The 14570-nt window shown below is 54.5% G+C and overlaps 1 protein-coding gene across 1 annotated transcript in view; it reads left to right on the top strand.

Moving 5' to 3' along the window:
* Positions 1–14570, top strand: part of LOC133362951 (fibroblast growth factor 4-like) — a 64883-nt gene that overhangs the window by 40398 nt on the left and 9915 nt on the right. The window contains exons 8-9 of the mRNA XM_061581929.1: positions 6959–7086; positions 10797–10995. Of these exons, the coding sequence (XP_061437913.1) occupies positions 6959–7086; positions 10797–10995 (327 nt within the window). The remainder of the gene's footprint in view (positions 1–6958; positions 7087–10796; positions 10996–14570) is intronic.

Raw genomic sequence — 14570 nt, 5'->3', positions numbered from 1 at the left:
AGACACTGAGACCTGGGTCTGAGTGTCTCTCTCTCTCAGGGGGTATTCACGTGGAAATGGCCTGTCAGAGACACTGAGACCCTGGTCTGAGTGTCTCTCTCTCAGCAGGGGGTTCACATGGCCGTGTCGAGACACTTGAGAAGCCTGGGTCTGAGTGTCTCTCTCTCTCAGGGGGTTCACAATGGCCGTGTCAGAGACACTGAGATCCTGGGTCTGAGTGTCTCTCTCTCTCAGGGGGTTCACAATGGCCGTGTTAGAGACACTGAGATCCTGGGTCTGGGTGTCTCTCTCTCTCTCAGGGGGTTCACAATGGCCGTATTAGAGACACTGAGATCCTGGGTCTGAGTGTCTCTCTCTCTCAGGGGGTTCACGATGGCTGTGTCAGAGACACTGAGATCCTGGGTCTGGGTGTCTCTCTCTCATGGGGTTCACGATGGCCGTGTCAGAGACACTGAGATCCTGGGTCTGGGTGTCTCTGTCTCAGGGGGTTCACAATGGCCGTGTCAGAGACACTGAGATCCTGGGTCTGGGTGTCTCTCTCAGGGGGGTTCACAATGGCCGTGTTAGAGACACTGAGATCCTGGGTCTGAGTGTCTCTCTCTCTCAGGGGGTTCACGATGGCCGTGTCAGAGACACTGAGATCCTGGGTCTGGGTGTCTCTCTCTCAGGGGGTTCACGATGGCCGTGTCAGAGACACTGAGATCCTGGGTCTGGGTGTCTCTCTCTCTCAGGGGGTTCACAATGGCCGTATTAGAGACACTGAGATCCTGGGTCTGGGTGTCTCTCTCAGGGGGTTCACAATGGCCGTATTAGAGACACTGAGATCCTGGGTCTGAGTGTCTCTCTCTCTCAGGGGGTTCACGATGGCCGTGTCAGAGACACTGAGATCCTGGGTCTGGGTGTCTCTCTCTCTCTCAGGGGGTTCACGATGGCCGTATTAGAGACACTGAGATCCTGGGTCTGAGTGTCTCTCTCTCTCTCAGGGGGTTCACGATGGCTGTGTCAGAGACACTGAGATCCTGGGTCTGGGTGTCTCTCTCAGGGGGTTCACGATGGCCGTGTTAGAGACACTGAGATCCTGGGTCTGGGTGTCTCTCTCTCTCAGGGGGTTCACAATGGCCGTATTAGAGACACTGAGATCCTGGGTCTGGGTGTCTCTCTCAGGGGGTTCACGATGGCTGTGTTAGAGACACTGAGATCCTGGGTCTGAGTGTCTCTCTCTCTCAGGGGGTTCACAATGGCCGTGTCAGAGACACTGAGTTGACACTGCTGAGATTCTGGGGTGATTGTGGTTACTTTGATAGTGAAATGGGTGGTTGAGTGGGAGAGTAAATGTGTGAGTGAGTGTGGGTGAGTGTGTTGGTCAGTAAATGGGTGGGTGAGTAAGTGTGTGGGTGGGTGGGTGTGTGGGTGAGTGGGTGGATGAGTGAGTGGGTGGGTGAGAGAGTGGGTGGGTGAGTGTTGTGGGGTGGGTGGGTGAGGTGAGTGGGTGAGTGAGTGTATGAGGTGAGTGGGTGAGTGTTGTGCGTGGGTGGGTGAGTGGGTGATTGAGTGAGTGGGTGAATGAGTGGGTTGGTGAATGAGTGGGTGGGTGAGTGAGTGAGTAGCGGGTGAGTGGGTGAGTGTGTGGGTGAGTGGGTGAGTGGGTGGGTGGGTGTGTGGGTGGGTGAGTGAGTGGGTGAGTGAATGAGTGGGTGGGTGAATGGGTGAGTGGGTGGGTGAGTGAGTGAGTGGGTGGGTGGGTGAGTGAGTGGGTGGGTGAGTGTGTGGGTGAGTGAATGGGTGAGTGAGTGAGTAGCGGGGTGAGTGAGTGAGTGAGTGGGTGGGTGGGTGGGTGAGTGAGTGGGTGGGTGAGTGAGTGGGTGAATGAGTGGGTGAGTGAGTGAGTAGCTGGTGAGTGAGTGGCTGGGTGAGTGAGTGGGTGAGTGTGTGGGTGGGTGGGTGTGTGTGTGGGTGGGTGGGTGAATGAGTGAGTGGGTGAGTGAATGTGTGGGTGAGTGAGTGGGTGAGTGGGTGAGTGAGTGGGTGAGTGGGTGAGTGAGTGGGTGAGTGGGTGAGTGAGTGGGTGGTTGAGTGGGTGAGGTGGGTGGGTGAGTGAGTGGGTGAGTGAGTGGGTGAGTGAGTGGGTGAGTGAGTGAGTGGGTGACTGAGTGAGTGACTGAGTGACTGAGTGAGTGAGTAGCGGATGAGTGTTCGAGAGACGCAGAATCATCACCACTGTCATCCGCCACCCTCTGCCATTGTGAGCCTGTGGGAGGTGTGAAGTGGGTGGGAGGGGTTTGGGGGGTGGAGGGGAGGGGCGGGGGGTTTCCCGCGCATGCGCACGAGCGCCGCGCCCTTGCCGCGCCACTCGTCACGCTCACGAGGAGCGCGTTGCCTGGCTGCGCCGCCGCCCCCGTTGCCACGGCAACCGCCGGAGCGGGTGGGGGCCTCGGAGCCCCCTCCGCCCCCCACGCCCCTCCCCTCCACTCCCCCCTCCCTCCTGCCCCCACCCCTCCTGTCCCCCTCCCCCCAATGTGGGTGAGTGAGTGGGTGAGTTAGTGTGTGCGTGAGTGAGTGGGTGGGTGAGTGAGTGAGTGGGTGAGTGAGTGAGTGGGTGAGTGAGTGAGTGTGTGGGTGAGTGGGTGAGTGGGTGAGTGAGTGAGTGGGTGAGTGGGTGGGTATGTGGGTGGGTGAGTGGGTGGGTGAGTGAATGAGTGAGTGGGTGACTGAGTGGGTGAGTGGGTGGGTGAGTGGGTGGGTGAGTGGGTGGGTGAGTGTGTGAGTGGGTGACTGAGTGGGTGAGTGAGTGGGTGGGTGAGTGAGTGGGTGAGTGAGTGGGTGAGTGGGTGAGTGAGTGGGTGGGTGAGTGAGTGGGTGAGTGGGTGGGTGAGTGGGTGGGTGAGTGAATGAGTGAGTGGGTGACTGAGTGGGTGAGTGTGTGGGTGAGTGAGTGGGTGGGTGAGTGGGTGGGTGAGTGGGTGAATGAGTGAGTGAGTGGGTGAGGGAGTGGGTGAGTGGGTGGGTGAGTGGGTGAGTGGGTGGGTGAGTGGGTGAGTGGGTGAGTGGGTGGGTGAGTGGGTGGGTGAGTGGGTGAGTGGGTGAGTGAGTGAGTGAGTGGGTGAGTGGGTGGGTGGGTGGGTGGGTGAGTGGGTGAGTGAGTGGGTGAGTGGGTGGGTGGGTGGGTGAGTGAGTGGGTGAGTGGGTGGGTGGGTGAGTGAGTGAGTGGGTGAGTGAGTGGGTGAGTGGGTGGGTGGGTGGGTGAGTGAGTGGGTGAGTGGGTGGGTGGGTGAGTGGGTGGGTGAGTGAGTGGGTGGGTGAGTGAGTGGGTGGGTGAGTGGGTGGGTGAGTGGGTGAGTGAGTGGGTGGGTGAGTGTGTGGGTGAGTGAGTGAGTGGGTGAGTGGGTGGGTGAATGAATGAGTGAGTGGGTGACTGAGTGGGTGAGTGAGTGGGTGGGTGAGTGAGTGGGTGAGTGTGTGGGTGAGTGGGTGGGTGAGTGGGTGGGTGGGTGAGTGAGTGAGTAGTGGGTGAGTAGCGAGTGAGTGGGTGGGTGAGTGAGTCGGTGAGTGGGCGAGTAAGTAAATAGTGGGTGAGTGAGTGGTGAGTGAATGTGTGGGTGAGTGAGTGAGTGGGTGGGTGGGTGAGTGAGTGAGTGGGTGACTGAGTGAGTGAATGGCTTTAACCCAGGATCTCAGTGTCTATGACACGGCCATCGTGAACCCCCTGAGAGAGAGAGAGAGACACCCAGACCCAGGGCTAGAACCCAGGAACTCAGTGTCTCTGACACGTCCATTATGAACCCACTCAGAGAGAGACACCCAGACCCAGGGCTTGAACCCAGGATCTCAGTGTCTCTGACACGGCCATTGTGAACCCCCTGATAGAGAGAGACACCCAGACCCAGGGCTTGAACCCAGACTCTCGGTGTCTCTGACACGGCCATTGTGAACCCCTTGAGAGAGAGAGACACCCAGACCCAGGGCTTGAACCCAGGATCTCAGTGTCTCTGACACGGCCATTGTGAACCCCCTGATAGAGAGAGACACCCAGACCCAGGGCTTGAACCCAGACTCTCGGTGTCTCTGACACGGCCATTGTGAACCCCTTGAGAGAGAGAGACACCCAGGGCTTGAACCCAGGATCTCAGTGTCTCTGACACGGCCATTGTGGACCTCCTGAGAGAGAGAGACACCCAGACCCAGGGCTTGAACCCTGAACCCAGGTTCTCAGTGTCTCTGACACGGCCATTGTGGACCTCTTGAGAGAGAGAGACACCCAGACCCAGGGCTTGAACCCTGAACCCAGGTTCTCAGTGTCTCTGACACGGCCATTGTGGACCTCTTGAGAGAGAGAGACACCCAGACCCAGGGCTAGAACCCAGGAACTCAGTGTGTCTGACACGGCCATTGTGAACCCCCTGACAGATTGAGAGACACACCCAGACCCAGGACGATAACAGTGATAAGTGTGATAGAGGTGGTGATGACTGTGATGTTAGTGACGATGGTGATGATGGTGATGTTAGTGACGATGATGATAGTGACGATGACGATGGTTAATGAGAGTAGTGACTGATGATAGTGACAGTGGTGAGTGTGATGGTAGTGCCAGTGATGATGATGATGGTAGTGATGATGAATGATGAGTGTGATGGTAGTGATGATGGATGATGATGATGGTAGTGATGATGGATGATGATGAGAGTGATGGTAGTGATGATGGTGGTAGTGATGATGATGCTTAATGATGAGTGTGATGGTAGTGATGATGGATGATTATGATGGTAGTGATGATGGATGATGCGAGTGATGAGTGATGGTAGCGATGATGATGGTGGTAGTGATGATGATGATTAATGATGAGAGTGATGGTAGCGATGATGGATGATGATGGTGGTGGTGATGATGATGGTGGTAGTGATGATGATGATGGTGGTGGTGGTAGTGATGATGGATGATGATGAGTGTGATGGTAGTGATGATGGATGATGATGGATGATAATGGTGGTGGTGATGATGGATGATGATGAGTGTGATGGTAGTGATGATGATGATGGATGATGATGAGTGATGGTAGTGATGATGGTGGTGGTGGTAGTGATGATGGATGATGGTGAGTGTGATGGTAGCGATGATGGATGATGATGGTGGTGGTGATGATGGATGATGGTGGTAGTGATGAGTGTGATGGTAGCGATGTGAATTGGTGGTGGCAGTGGCGGTGATCTTTGTGCTACTGGAATATCTGCGACGCGCCGGTTAATGATGACAGCGCATGTCACCTTGGCAAGTCACCCCCCACCATCCACCCACTCCACCCCCCACTACACCCACCCTGCCACCCACTACATCCACCCTGCCACCCACTACACCCACTACATCGTCTGTGTGTGTGTGTACTCTGTGTGTGCGCTCTCTGTGTGCAGCGCTCTTTAACCTGATCCCCTCTGTGTGTGTGTGTGCTCTGTGTGTGTGCTCTGTGTGTGGGTGTGCGCTCCGTGTGTGTGTGTGCTCCGTGTGTGTGCTCTGTCTCTGTGTGTGTGCTCTGTCTCTGTGTGTGTGTTCTGTGTGTGTGTGTGCTCTGTGTGTGTAGCACTCTTTAACCTGATCCCCTCTGTGTGTGTGTGCGCTCTGTGTGTGTGTGCTCTGTGTCGCACTCTTTAACCTGATCCCCTCTGTCTGTGTGCTCTGTGTGTGTCTCTGTGTGTGTGTGTGTGCTCTGTGTGTGTGCTCTGTGTCTGTGTGTGTGCTCTGTGTGTGCAGCGCTCTTTAACCTGATCCCCTGTCTGTGTGTGTGTGCTCTGTGTGTGTGTGTGTGCTCTGCGTGTGTGTGTGTGCTCTGTGTCTGTGTGCTCTGTGTGTGCTCTGTGTCTGTGTGTGTGCTCTGTGTGTGTGTGTGCTCTGTGTGTCTGTGTGTGTGCTCTGTGTGTGCAGCGCTCTTTAACCTGATCCCCTGTCTGTGTGTGTGTGCTCTGTGTGTGTGTGTGCTCTGCGTGTGTGTGTGTGTGCTCTATGTGTGTGTGTGCTCTGTGTCTGTGTGCTCTGTGTCTGTGTGCTCTGTGTGTGCAGCGCTCTTTAACCTGATCCCCTCTATGTGTGTGTGTGCTCTGTGTGTGTGCTCTATGAGTGTGTGTGCTTTGTGTCTGTGTGCTCTGTGTGTGCAGCGCTCTTTAACCTGATCCCCTCTGTGTCTGTGTGCTCTGTGTGTGTGTGTGCTCTGTGTGTGTGTGTGCTCTGTGTGTGTGTGTGTGCTCTGTGTGTGTGTGTGCTCTATGTGTGTGTGTGTGCTCTGTGTGTGTGTGTGCTCTGTGTGTGTGTTCTGTGTCTGTGTGCTTTCTGTGTGCAGCGCTCTTTAACCTGATCCCCTCTGTCTGTGTGTGTGTGCTCTGTGTGTGTGCTCTGTGTGTGTGTGTGCTCTGTGTCTGTGTGCTCTCTGTGTGCAGCGCTCTTTAACCTGATCCCCTCTATGTGTGTGTGTGTGTGCTCTGTGTGTGCTCTGTGTGTGTGTGTGCTTTGTGTCTGTGTGCTCTGTGTGTGCAGCGCTCTTTAACCTGATCCCCTCTGTGTGTGTGTGTGCTCTGTGTGTGTGCGCTCTGTGTGTGTCTGTGTGCTCTGTGTGTGCAGCGCTCTTTAACCTGATCCCCTGTGTGTGTGTGTGTGCTCTGTGTGTGTGTGTGCTCTGTGTGTGTCTGTGTGCTCTGTGTGTGCAGCGCTCTTTAACCTGATCCCCGCTGTCTGTGTGTGTGTGCTCTGTGTGTGTGTGTGTGCTCTGTGTGTGTGTGCTCTGTGTGTGTGTGTGCTCTGTGTCGCGCTCTTTAACCTGATCCCCTCTGTGTGTGTGTGCGTTCTGTGTGTGTGCTCTGTCTGTGTGTGTGTTCTGTGTGTGTGTGTGCTCTGTGTGTGTGTGTGCTCTGTATCTGTGTGCTCTGTGTGTGCAGCGCTCTTTAACCTGATCCCCTCTGTGTGTGTGTGTGCTCTGTGTGTGTGTGCTCTGTGTGTGCAGCGCTCTTTAACCTGATCCCCGTGGGTCTGCGCGTCGTCGCCATCCAGGGAGTGAAGTCCGGCCTCTACATCGCCATGAACGTCAGCGGCTTCCTCTACACCTCGGTGCGGGGGGCAGGGGCAGGGCAGGCATCACCACAGCCACCACCACCACAGCCACCACCACCACCACAGCCACCACCACCACCACAGCCACCACCACCACCACAGCGATCACCACAGCCACCACCACCACCACAGCCACCACCATCACCACAGCGACCACCACAGCCACCACCACCACCAACACCACAACAACAACAACAACTGGCATTCGCCACTAAGTGGCGGTGACGTCACCACGACGCTTGTGCCAGGCCAAGTGCACCTTGAGGCCACGTGAAGTGTCGAACGCCCGCTGGCAGGAGGTCACGGGGCAGACCCAGGTGCCACGGGTCGACTGACTGAGATGACCGAGATGACTGGCTGATGCACCACCTGTGCCCCCTACTGTGCCAACTTGCTGTGTTTTAGCCACCCGGCGCTCCGCTCGTTGTTGTGAGCGTCGCTCTTCCACCCTCCGTTGTTGTTGGAGGGCGACTGCCTCCAACTGCCCAGTAGCGTCCTTCACGAGCCTCCTCCACAGAGGCCGATCTTGACACCGCTGGTACCAGTCATCGGCAAGTCCACTCAGCTCCACGTCCTCCTGTACCACATCACTCCATCTCTTCTCTAGCCCGTGCCGCGCCAGTTAAGCCCCCTCTATCTGGCCAAACAAAAGCTGTTTCGGCGTGCGGTGACTGGGCATGCGGGCTACATGGCCCAGCCAACGCAGCCTTGCCTGCCGGAGGAGCTCCCCGATGGGACTTTGCCCAGATCTTTCAAGGATTTGTGAGCTCCTCACACAATCCAGCCTGCTGGTTAAACCCAGGATGGATCGTAGGCAGGCCAGCCTAAATGTTTCCAATAGGCGCAGGGAGGGAATGACCATGGCCGAGAAGACTTGAAGCTTCGTGCGGAGCGGCAGACCAGGTAGCTTCCACACAGCGTTACGCAGCCGATGAAAAGATATTGCCGCTCGACTGATTCTGAGTGAGACCTCTGCTGTCAAACCGGAGCTGGTCATGAGCACACTGCCCAGGTATGGGAAACTCTCCACTCTCTCCACAACTGCCCTATCACTGATTGGAAGTTGTGGGGGTGGAGTGTCCGATGGTACAAAATACCCAGGCAGGTGCTTAGTTTTGGTGGGGCTGATGGTAAGGCCCCACCTCTTAGTGGCATGCTCCAGTTTCAGCAGCAGCGTCTCCAACTCCTCCTCTGAATGAGCAGCTATTACCAAATCATCGACGTAGATAACGTGGGTGACCAATAGGGAGCCATCCCTTGACCGCACCCGGGCATCGATCAGCCTCCCATTGTATCTCTACCAGATGGAAATTCTTCCGGTATAGCCATCAAGCGCTTCACGAAGTACGTGGTCGAAAAATATGTTAAATAATGTTGGAGCCAGAGGACATCCCTGTCGCACCCCAAGGTGAACAGGGAATGGCTCCGACTCCCGACCATGTAGTTTTATCCGGGCCCGCTCACCATCATGAAGGTCCTTCATGATCGTGAGCAGAGGGTCAGGGACTCCGAAAGCACGAAGAACAACCCAGAGCCCAGGCCTACTGATGGTATCATAGGCCTTGACCAGGTCAATAAAGCAGAGATGTAGGTCTTGTTGGAATTCTCTACACCTCTGCTGTAGCAAACAGACAGAAAATATGGCATCTGTGCAGGACCACCCTTTCCTGAAACCACATTGGGGCTCCGCAAGCCTCTCCTCAGCGTGCCTGGCAAGGCGATGTTGAATAATCCTTGCCAGGACCTTTCCCGGCACACGAGGAGTGAGATTCCCTATAGTTGTCACACTCTTTAAGAAGGGCGACCACCAGGGCATCCTTCCAAACCTGCGGAAACCGTCCAGTGGTCCAGACTGTTGTTATGATGTCATGTAGGGCAGTCAGTGCACAAACGCCACCCTCTTTCAAAGTGGTCATCCCCACTTTGTCCCACGATGTTTTCCTGGCTGAGGGATTTCCCCTCCCCCAGGACCTCACAGAAATGCTCAGCAAATCTGCAAACCTGTTCCTGGGGGTCGGAGATTGGATCACCGTTTCCCCCCCCTAATGATGGTAATAGCTGTGGCACTGCAGGTTACTTTTTTTGATGGAGTTAAATAGGGATTTGTGATCGCGGGCCATTGAGGCAGACTCCATCTCCTCAGCAACCCGCGACCACCACCCATCCTTGCAGCGCCTCACGGCTCTCCGAACCTCCGAGCGAAGTCTGCGATAAGCCTCCTCATTCTCTGATGTGGGACGCTGTAGACGATTAGAGTGGGCCTGTCACTTTTTATCAGCTAGCCTGAACACCTCCTCTGTCAGCCAGGGTCTCTGGGGAGGTCTGGACCGCGTACCCAAAGCAGCCATTGCAGCTGCCTGAGTGACAGTCCTAAACCTCGCCCATTTACCCTCGACATCAGGAGGAGTGGGTGACGATGCCAACCCCAGACGCAAGCGATGATGAAATTCTCGCTTGCAAATTCCATCAGCTAGCTGAGACCAGGCCACCTTAGATTTGAATGGGGTCCTGGGTGTACACCCACCACCGGAGTGAAAGAATGGCAGGTGCATCTTACAGATGACAAGTCGATGGTCAGAGGGCAGATCAGCTCCACTGTAGGTCCTGGTGTCAAGGACATGGGCTTGCATCCGCTGGTCCGTCACTATGTAGTCCAGCAGATGTTCTTGCTTGGACCCGGCATGCATCCATGATGTTGTGTGGATGCGCCGATGCCGGAACAGCGACCAACATCACAGCCACCACCACAACAGCCACCACCAACACAGCCACGACCACAACCACCACTACCACCACCACAGCCACCACTACCACCACCGCCACCACTACTACCACCACCACAGCCACCACTACCACCACCACCACACCCACCACCACCACAGCCACCACCACCGCCACCACCTTGACAGCTACAAACACCACAGCCCCCACCACCACCACACCCACCAACACCATAGCCACCACTACTACCACCACAGCACCCCTACCACCACCACCACACCCACCACAGCCACCACTACCACCACCACAGCCACCACTACCACCACCGCCACCACCACGACAGCCACCAACACCACAGCCAGCACTACTACCACCACAGCACCACCACCACCACACCCACCAACACCACAGCCACGACCACCACAGCCACGACCACCACCACACCCACCACCACCACACTCACCATCACACCCACCACCACCACACCCACCACCACTACCACCACCACATCCACTACCACTACCACACCCACCACCACCACCACATCCACTACCACCACCACACCCACCACTACCACACCCACCACCACCACACCCACCACCACTACCACCACCACATCCACTACCACCACCACACCCACCACCACCACACCCACCACTACCACACCCACCACCACCACACCCACCACCACTACCACCACCACATCCACTACCACCACCACACCCACCACCACCACACCCACCACTACCACACCCACCACCACAGCCACCACCGCCCGACACAAGCAGCACCACCGCTACCACCACCACAGCCACCAACACCACAGCCACGACCACCACCACACCCACCACTACCACACCCACCACCACCACCACACCCACCACCACCACCACCCGACACAAGCAGCACCACCGTTACCTTACTGACGTGCAACGGTGCGTCCCCCCATACCCCCCCTCCCATACCCACCCCTCCCACGTGATCAGGAGCGCTTCACCCCGGAGTGCCGCTTCAAGGAGTCGGTGTACCAGAACTACTACGTCATCTACGCCTCCACACTCTACAAGCAGCACGAGTCGGGCCGCTCCTGGTTCCTGGGCCTGGGCAAGGATGGCGGCCCCATGAAGGGCAACCACGTGAAGAAGACCAAGCCCTGCGCGCACTTCCTGCCCAAGCCCATCGAAGGTGGCGGCACCACCGTGTGGGGGCGGGGTGGGGGTCGCCCTGGGGGGTCGCGCCTCTCTGTATGGGCAGTGATGAGTCTATAGTGCAGTGTTGAGTCTATGGGCAGTGTTGAGTCTATGGGCAGTGTTGAGTCTATGGGCAGTGTTGAGTCTATGGTGTTGAGTCTATGGGGCAGTGTTGAGTCTATGGGCAGTGATGAGTCTATGGTGTTGAGTCTATGGGGCAGTGTTGAGTCTATGGGCAGTGATGAGTCTATGGTGTTGAGTCTATGGGGCAGTGTTGAGTCTATGGGCAGTGTTGAGTCTATGGTGCAGTGTTGAGTCTATGGGCAGTGTTGAGTCTATGGGCAGTGTTGAGTCTATGGGCAGTGTTGAGTCTATGGGCAGTGTTGAGTCTATGGGCAGTGTTGAGTCTATGGTGCAGTGTTGAGTCTATGGTGCAGTGTTGAGTCTATGGGCAGTGTTGAGTCTATGGTGCAGTGTTGAGTCTATGGTGCAGTGTTGAGTCTATGGTGCAGTGTTGAGTCTATGGTGTTGAGTCTATGGGCAGTGTTGAGTCTATGGTGCAGTGTTGAGTCTATGGTGCAGTGTTGAGTCTATGGTGCAGTGTTGAGTCTATGGTGCAGTGTTGAGTCTATGGGCAGTGTTGAGTCTATGGGCAGTGTTGAGTCTATGGTGCAGTGTTGAGTCTATGGGCAGTGTGAGTCTATGGGCAGTGTGAGTCTATGGGCAGAGTCTATGGTGCAGGTCTGTGGTCAGTGTGAGTCTATGGTGTTGAGTCTATGGGCAGTGTTGAGTCTATGGGCAGTGTTGAGTCTATGGTGCAGTGTTGAGTCTATGGGCAGTGTTGAGTCTATGGCAGTGTTGAGTCTATGGTGCAGTGTTGAGTCTATGGGCAGTGTTGAGTCTATGTGCAGTGTTGAGTCTATGGTGCAGTGTTGAGTCTATGGGCAATGTTGAGTCTATGGTGCAGTGTTGAGTCTATGGTGCAGTGTTGAGTCTATGGTGCAGTGTTGAGTCCATGGACAGTGTTGAGTCTACGGTGTTGAGTCTATGGGCAGTGTTGAGTCTATGGGCAGTGTTGAGTCTATGGGCAGTGTTGAGTCTATGGGCAGTGTTGAGTCTATGGCAGTGTTGAGTCTATGGTGTGAGTCTATGGGCAGTGTTGAGTCTATGGTGCAGTGTTGAGTCTATGGGCAGTGTTGAGTCTATGGTGCAGTGTTGAGTCTATGGTGGTGTTGAGTCTATGGGCAGTGTTGAGTCTATGGCAGTGTTGAGTCTATGGTGCAGTGTTGAGTCTATGGGCAGTGTTGAGTCTATGGGCAGTGTTGAGTCTATGGTGCAGTGAGTCTATGGTGTGAGTCTATGGTCAGTGATGAGTCTATGGTGTTGAGTCTATGGGGCAGTGTTGAGTCTATGGGCAGTGTTGAGTCTATGGTGCAGTGTTGAGTCTATGGGCAGTGTTGAGTCTATGGCAGTGTTGAGTCTATGGGCAGTGTTGAGTCTATGGGCAGTGTTGAGTCTATGGTGCAGTGTTGAGTCTATGGTGCAGTGTTGAGTCTATGGTGCAGTGTTGAGTCTATGGTGCAGTGTTGAGTCTATGGTGCAGTGTTGAGTCTATGGGCAGTGTTGAGTCTATGGTGCAGTGTTGAGTCTATGGTGTGAGTCTATGGGCAGTGTTGAGTCTATGGTGCAGTGTTGAGTCTATGGTGCAGTGTTGAGTCTATGGGCAGTGTTGAGTCTATGGTGCAGTGTTGAGTCTATGGTGTGAGTCTATGGGCAGTGTTGAGTCTATGGGCAGTGTTGAGTCTATGGTGCAGTGTTGAGTCTATGGTGCAGTGTTGAGTCTATGGTGTGTGTTGAGTCTATGGGCAGTGTTGAGTCTATGGTGCAGTGTTGAGTCTATGGGCAGTGTTGAGTCTATGGTGCAGTGTTGAGTCTATGGGCAGTGTTGAGTCTATGGTGCAGTGGTCTATGGTGAGTCTATGGGCAGTGTTGAGTCTATGGTGTTGAGTCTATGGGCAGTGTTGAGTCTATGGGCAGTGTTGAGTCTATGGTGCAGTGTTGAGTCTATGGGCAGTGTTGAGTCTATGGGCAGTGTTGAGTCTATGGGCAGTGTTGAGTCTATGGGCAGTGTTGAGTCTATGGTGCAGTGTTGAGTCTATGGGCAGTGTTGAGTCTATGGTGCAGTGTTGAGTCTATGGTGCAGTGTTGAGTCTATGGTGCAGTGTTGAGTCTATGGTGCAGTGTTGAGTCTATGTGGTGTTGAGTCTTTTGGGCAGTGTTGAGTCTATGGTGCAGTGTTGAGTCTATGGGCAGTGTTGAGTCTATGGTGCAGTGTTGAGTCTATGGTGCAGTGTTGAGTCTATGGGCAGTGATGAGTCTATGGGCAGTGATGAGTCTATGGGCAGTGATGAGTCTATGGTGATGAGTCTATGGTGATGAGTCTGTGGTACAGTGATGAGTCTATGGTGATGAGTCTATGGTGATGAGTCTATGGTGATGAGTCTATGGTGATGAGTCTATGGTGTTGAGTCTGTGGGTGTTGAGTCTATGGTGATGAGTCTGTGGTACAGTGATGAGTCTATGGTGTTGTGATGAGTCTATGGTGTTGAGTCTATGGTGTTGAGTCTATGATGCAGTGTTGAGTCTATGGTGTTGAGTCTATGGTGTTGAACCTATGGGCAGTGTTGAGTCTATGGGCAGTGATGAGTCTATGGTGATGAGTCTATGGTGATGAGTCTGTGGTACAGTGATGAGTCTATGGTGATGAGTCTATGGTGTTGAGTCTGTGGTGTTTAGTCTATGGTGATGAGTCTGTGGTGTTGAGTCTGTGGTGTTGAGTCTATGGTGATGAGTCTGTGGTACAGTGATGAGTCTATGGTGTTGTGATGAGTCTATGGTGTTGAGTCTATGGTGTTGAGTCTATGATGCAGTGTTGAGTCTATGGTGTTGAGTCTGTGGTACAGTGATGAGTCTATGGTGTTGAGTCTATGGTGATGAGTCTATGGTGATGAGTCTATGGTGTTGAGTCTATGGTGTTGAGTCTGTGGTACAGTGATGAGTCTATGGTGTTGAGTCTATGGTGATGAGTCTATGGTGTTGAGTCTGTGGTACAGTGATGAGTCTATGGTGCAGTGTTGAGTCTATGGTGCAGTGTTGAGTCTATGGTGCAGTGTTGAGTCTATGGTGTTGAGTCTATGGGCAGTGTTGAGTCTATGGTGCAGTGTTGAGTCTATGGTGCAGTGTTGAGTCTATGGTGCAGTGTTGAGTCTATGGTGCAGTGTTGAGTCTATGGTGTTGAGTCTATGGGCAGTGTTGAGTCTATGGTGCAGTGTTGAGTCTATGGTGCAGTGTTGAGTCTATGGTGCAGTGTTGACTCTATGGTGTGGTGTTGAGTTTATGGGCAGTGTTGAGTCTATGGTGCAGTGTTGAGTCTATGGTGCAGTGTTGAGTCTATGGGCAGTGATGAGTCTATGGTGATGAGTCTATGGTGATGAGTCTGTGGTACAGTGATGAGTCTATGGTGTTGAGTCTATGGGGCAGTGTTGAGTCTATGGGCAGTGTGAGTCTAGG

Source organism: Lethenteron reissneri, unplaced genomic scaffold (genome assembly GCF_015708825.2).
Source record: "Lethenteron reissneri isolate LAM-NWPU_2019-01 unplaced genomic scaffold, ASM1570882v1 scaffold_1638, whole genome shotgun sequence".
NCBI classification, from domain to species: Eukaryota; Metazoa; Chordata; class Hyperoartia; order Petromyzontiformes; family Petromyzontidae; genus Lethenteron; species Lethenteron reissneri.
This window is presented reverse-complemented; position numbering and strand designations above follow the sequence as displayed.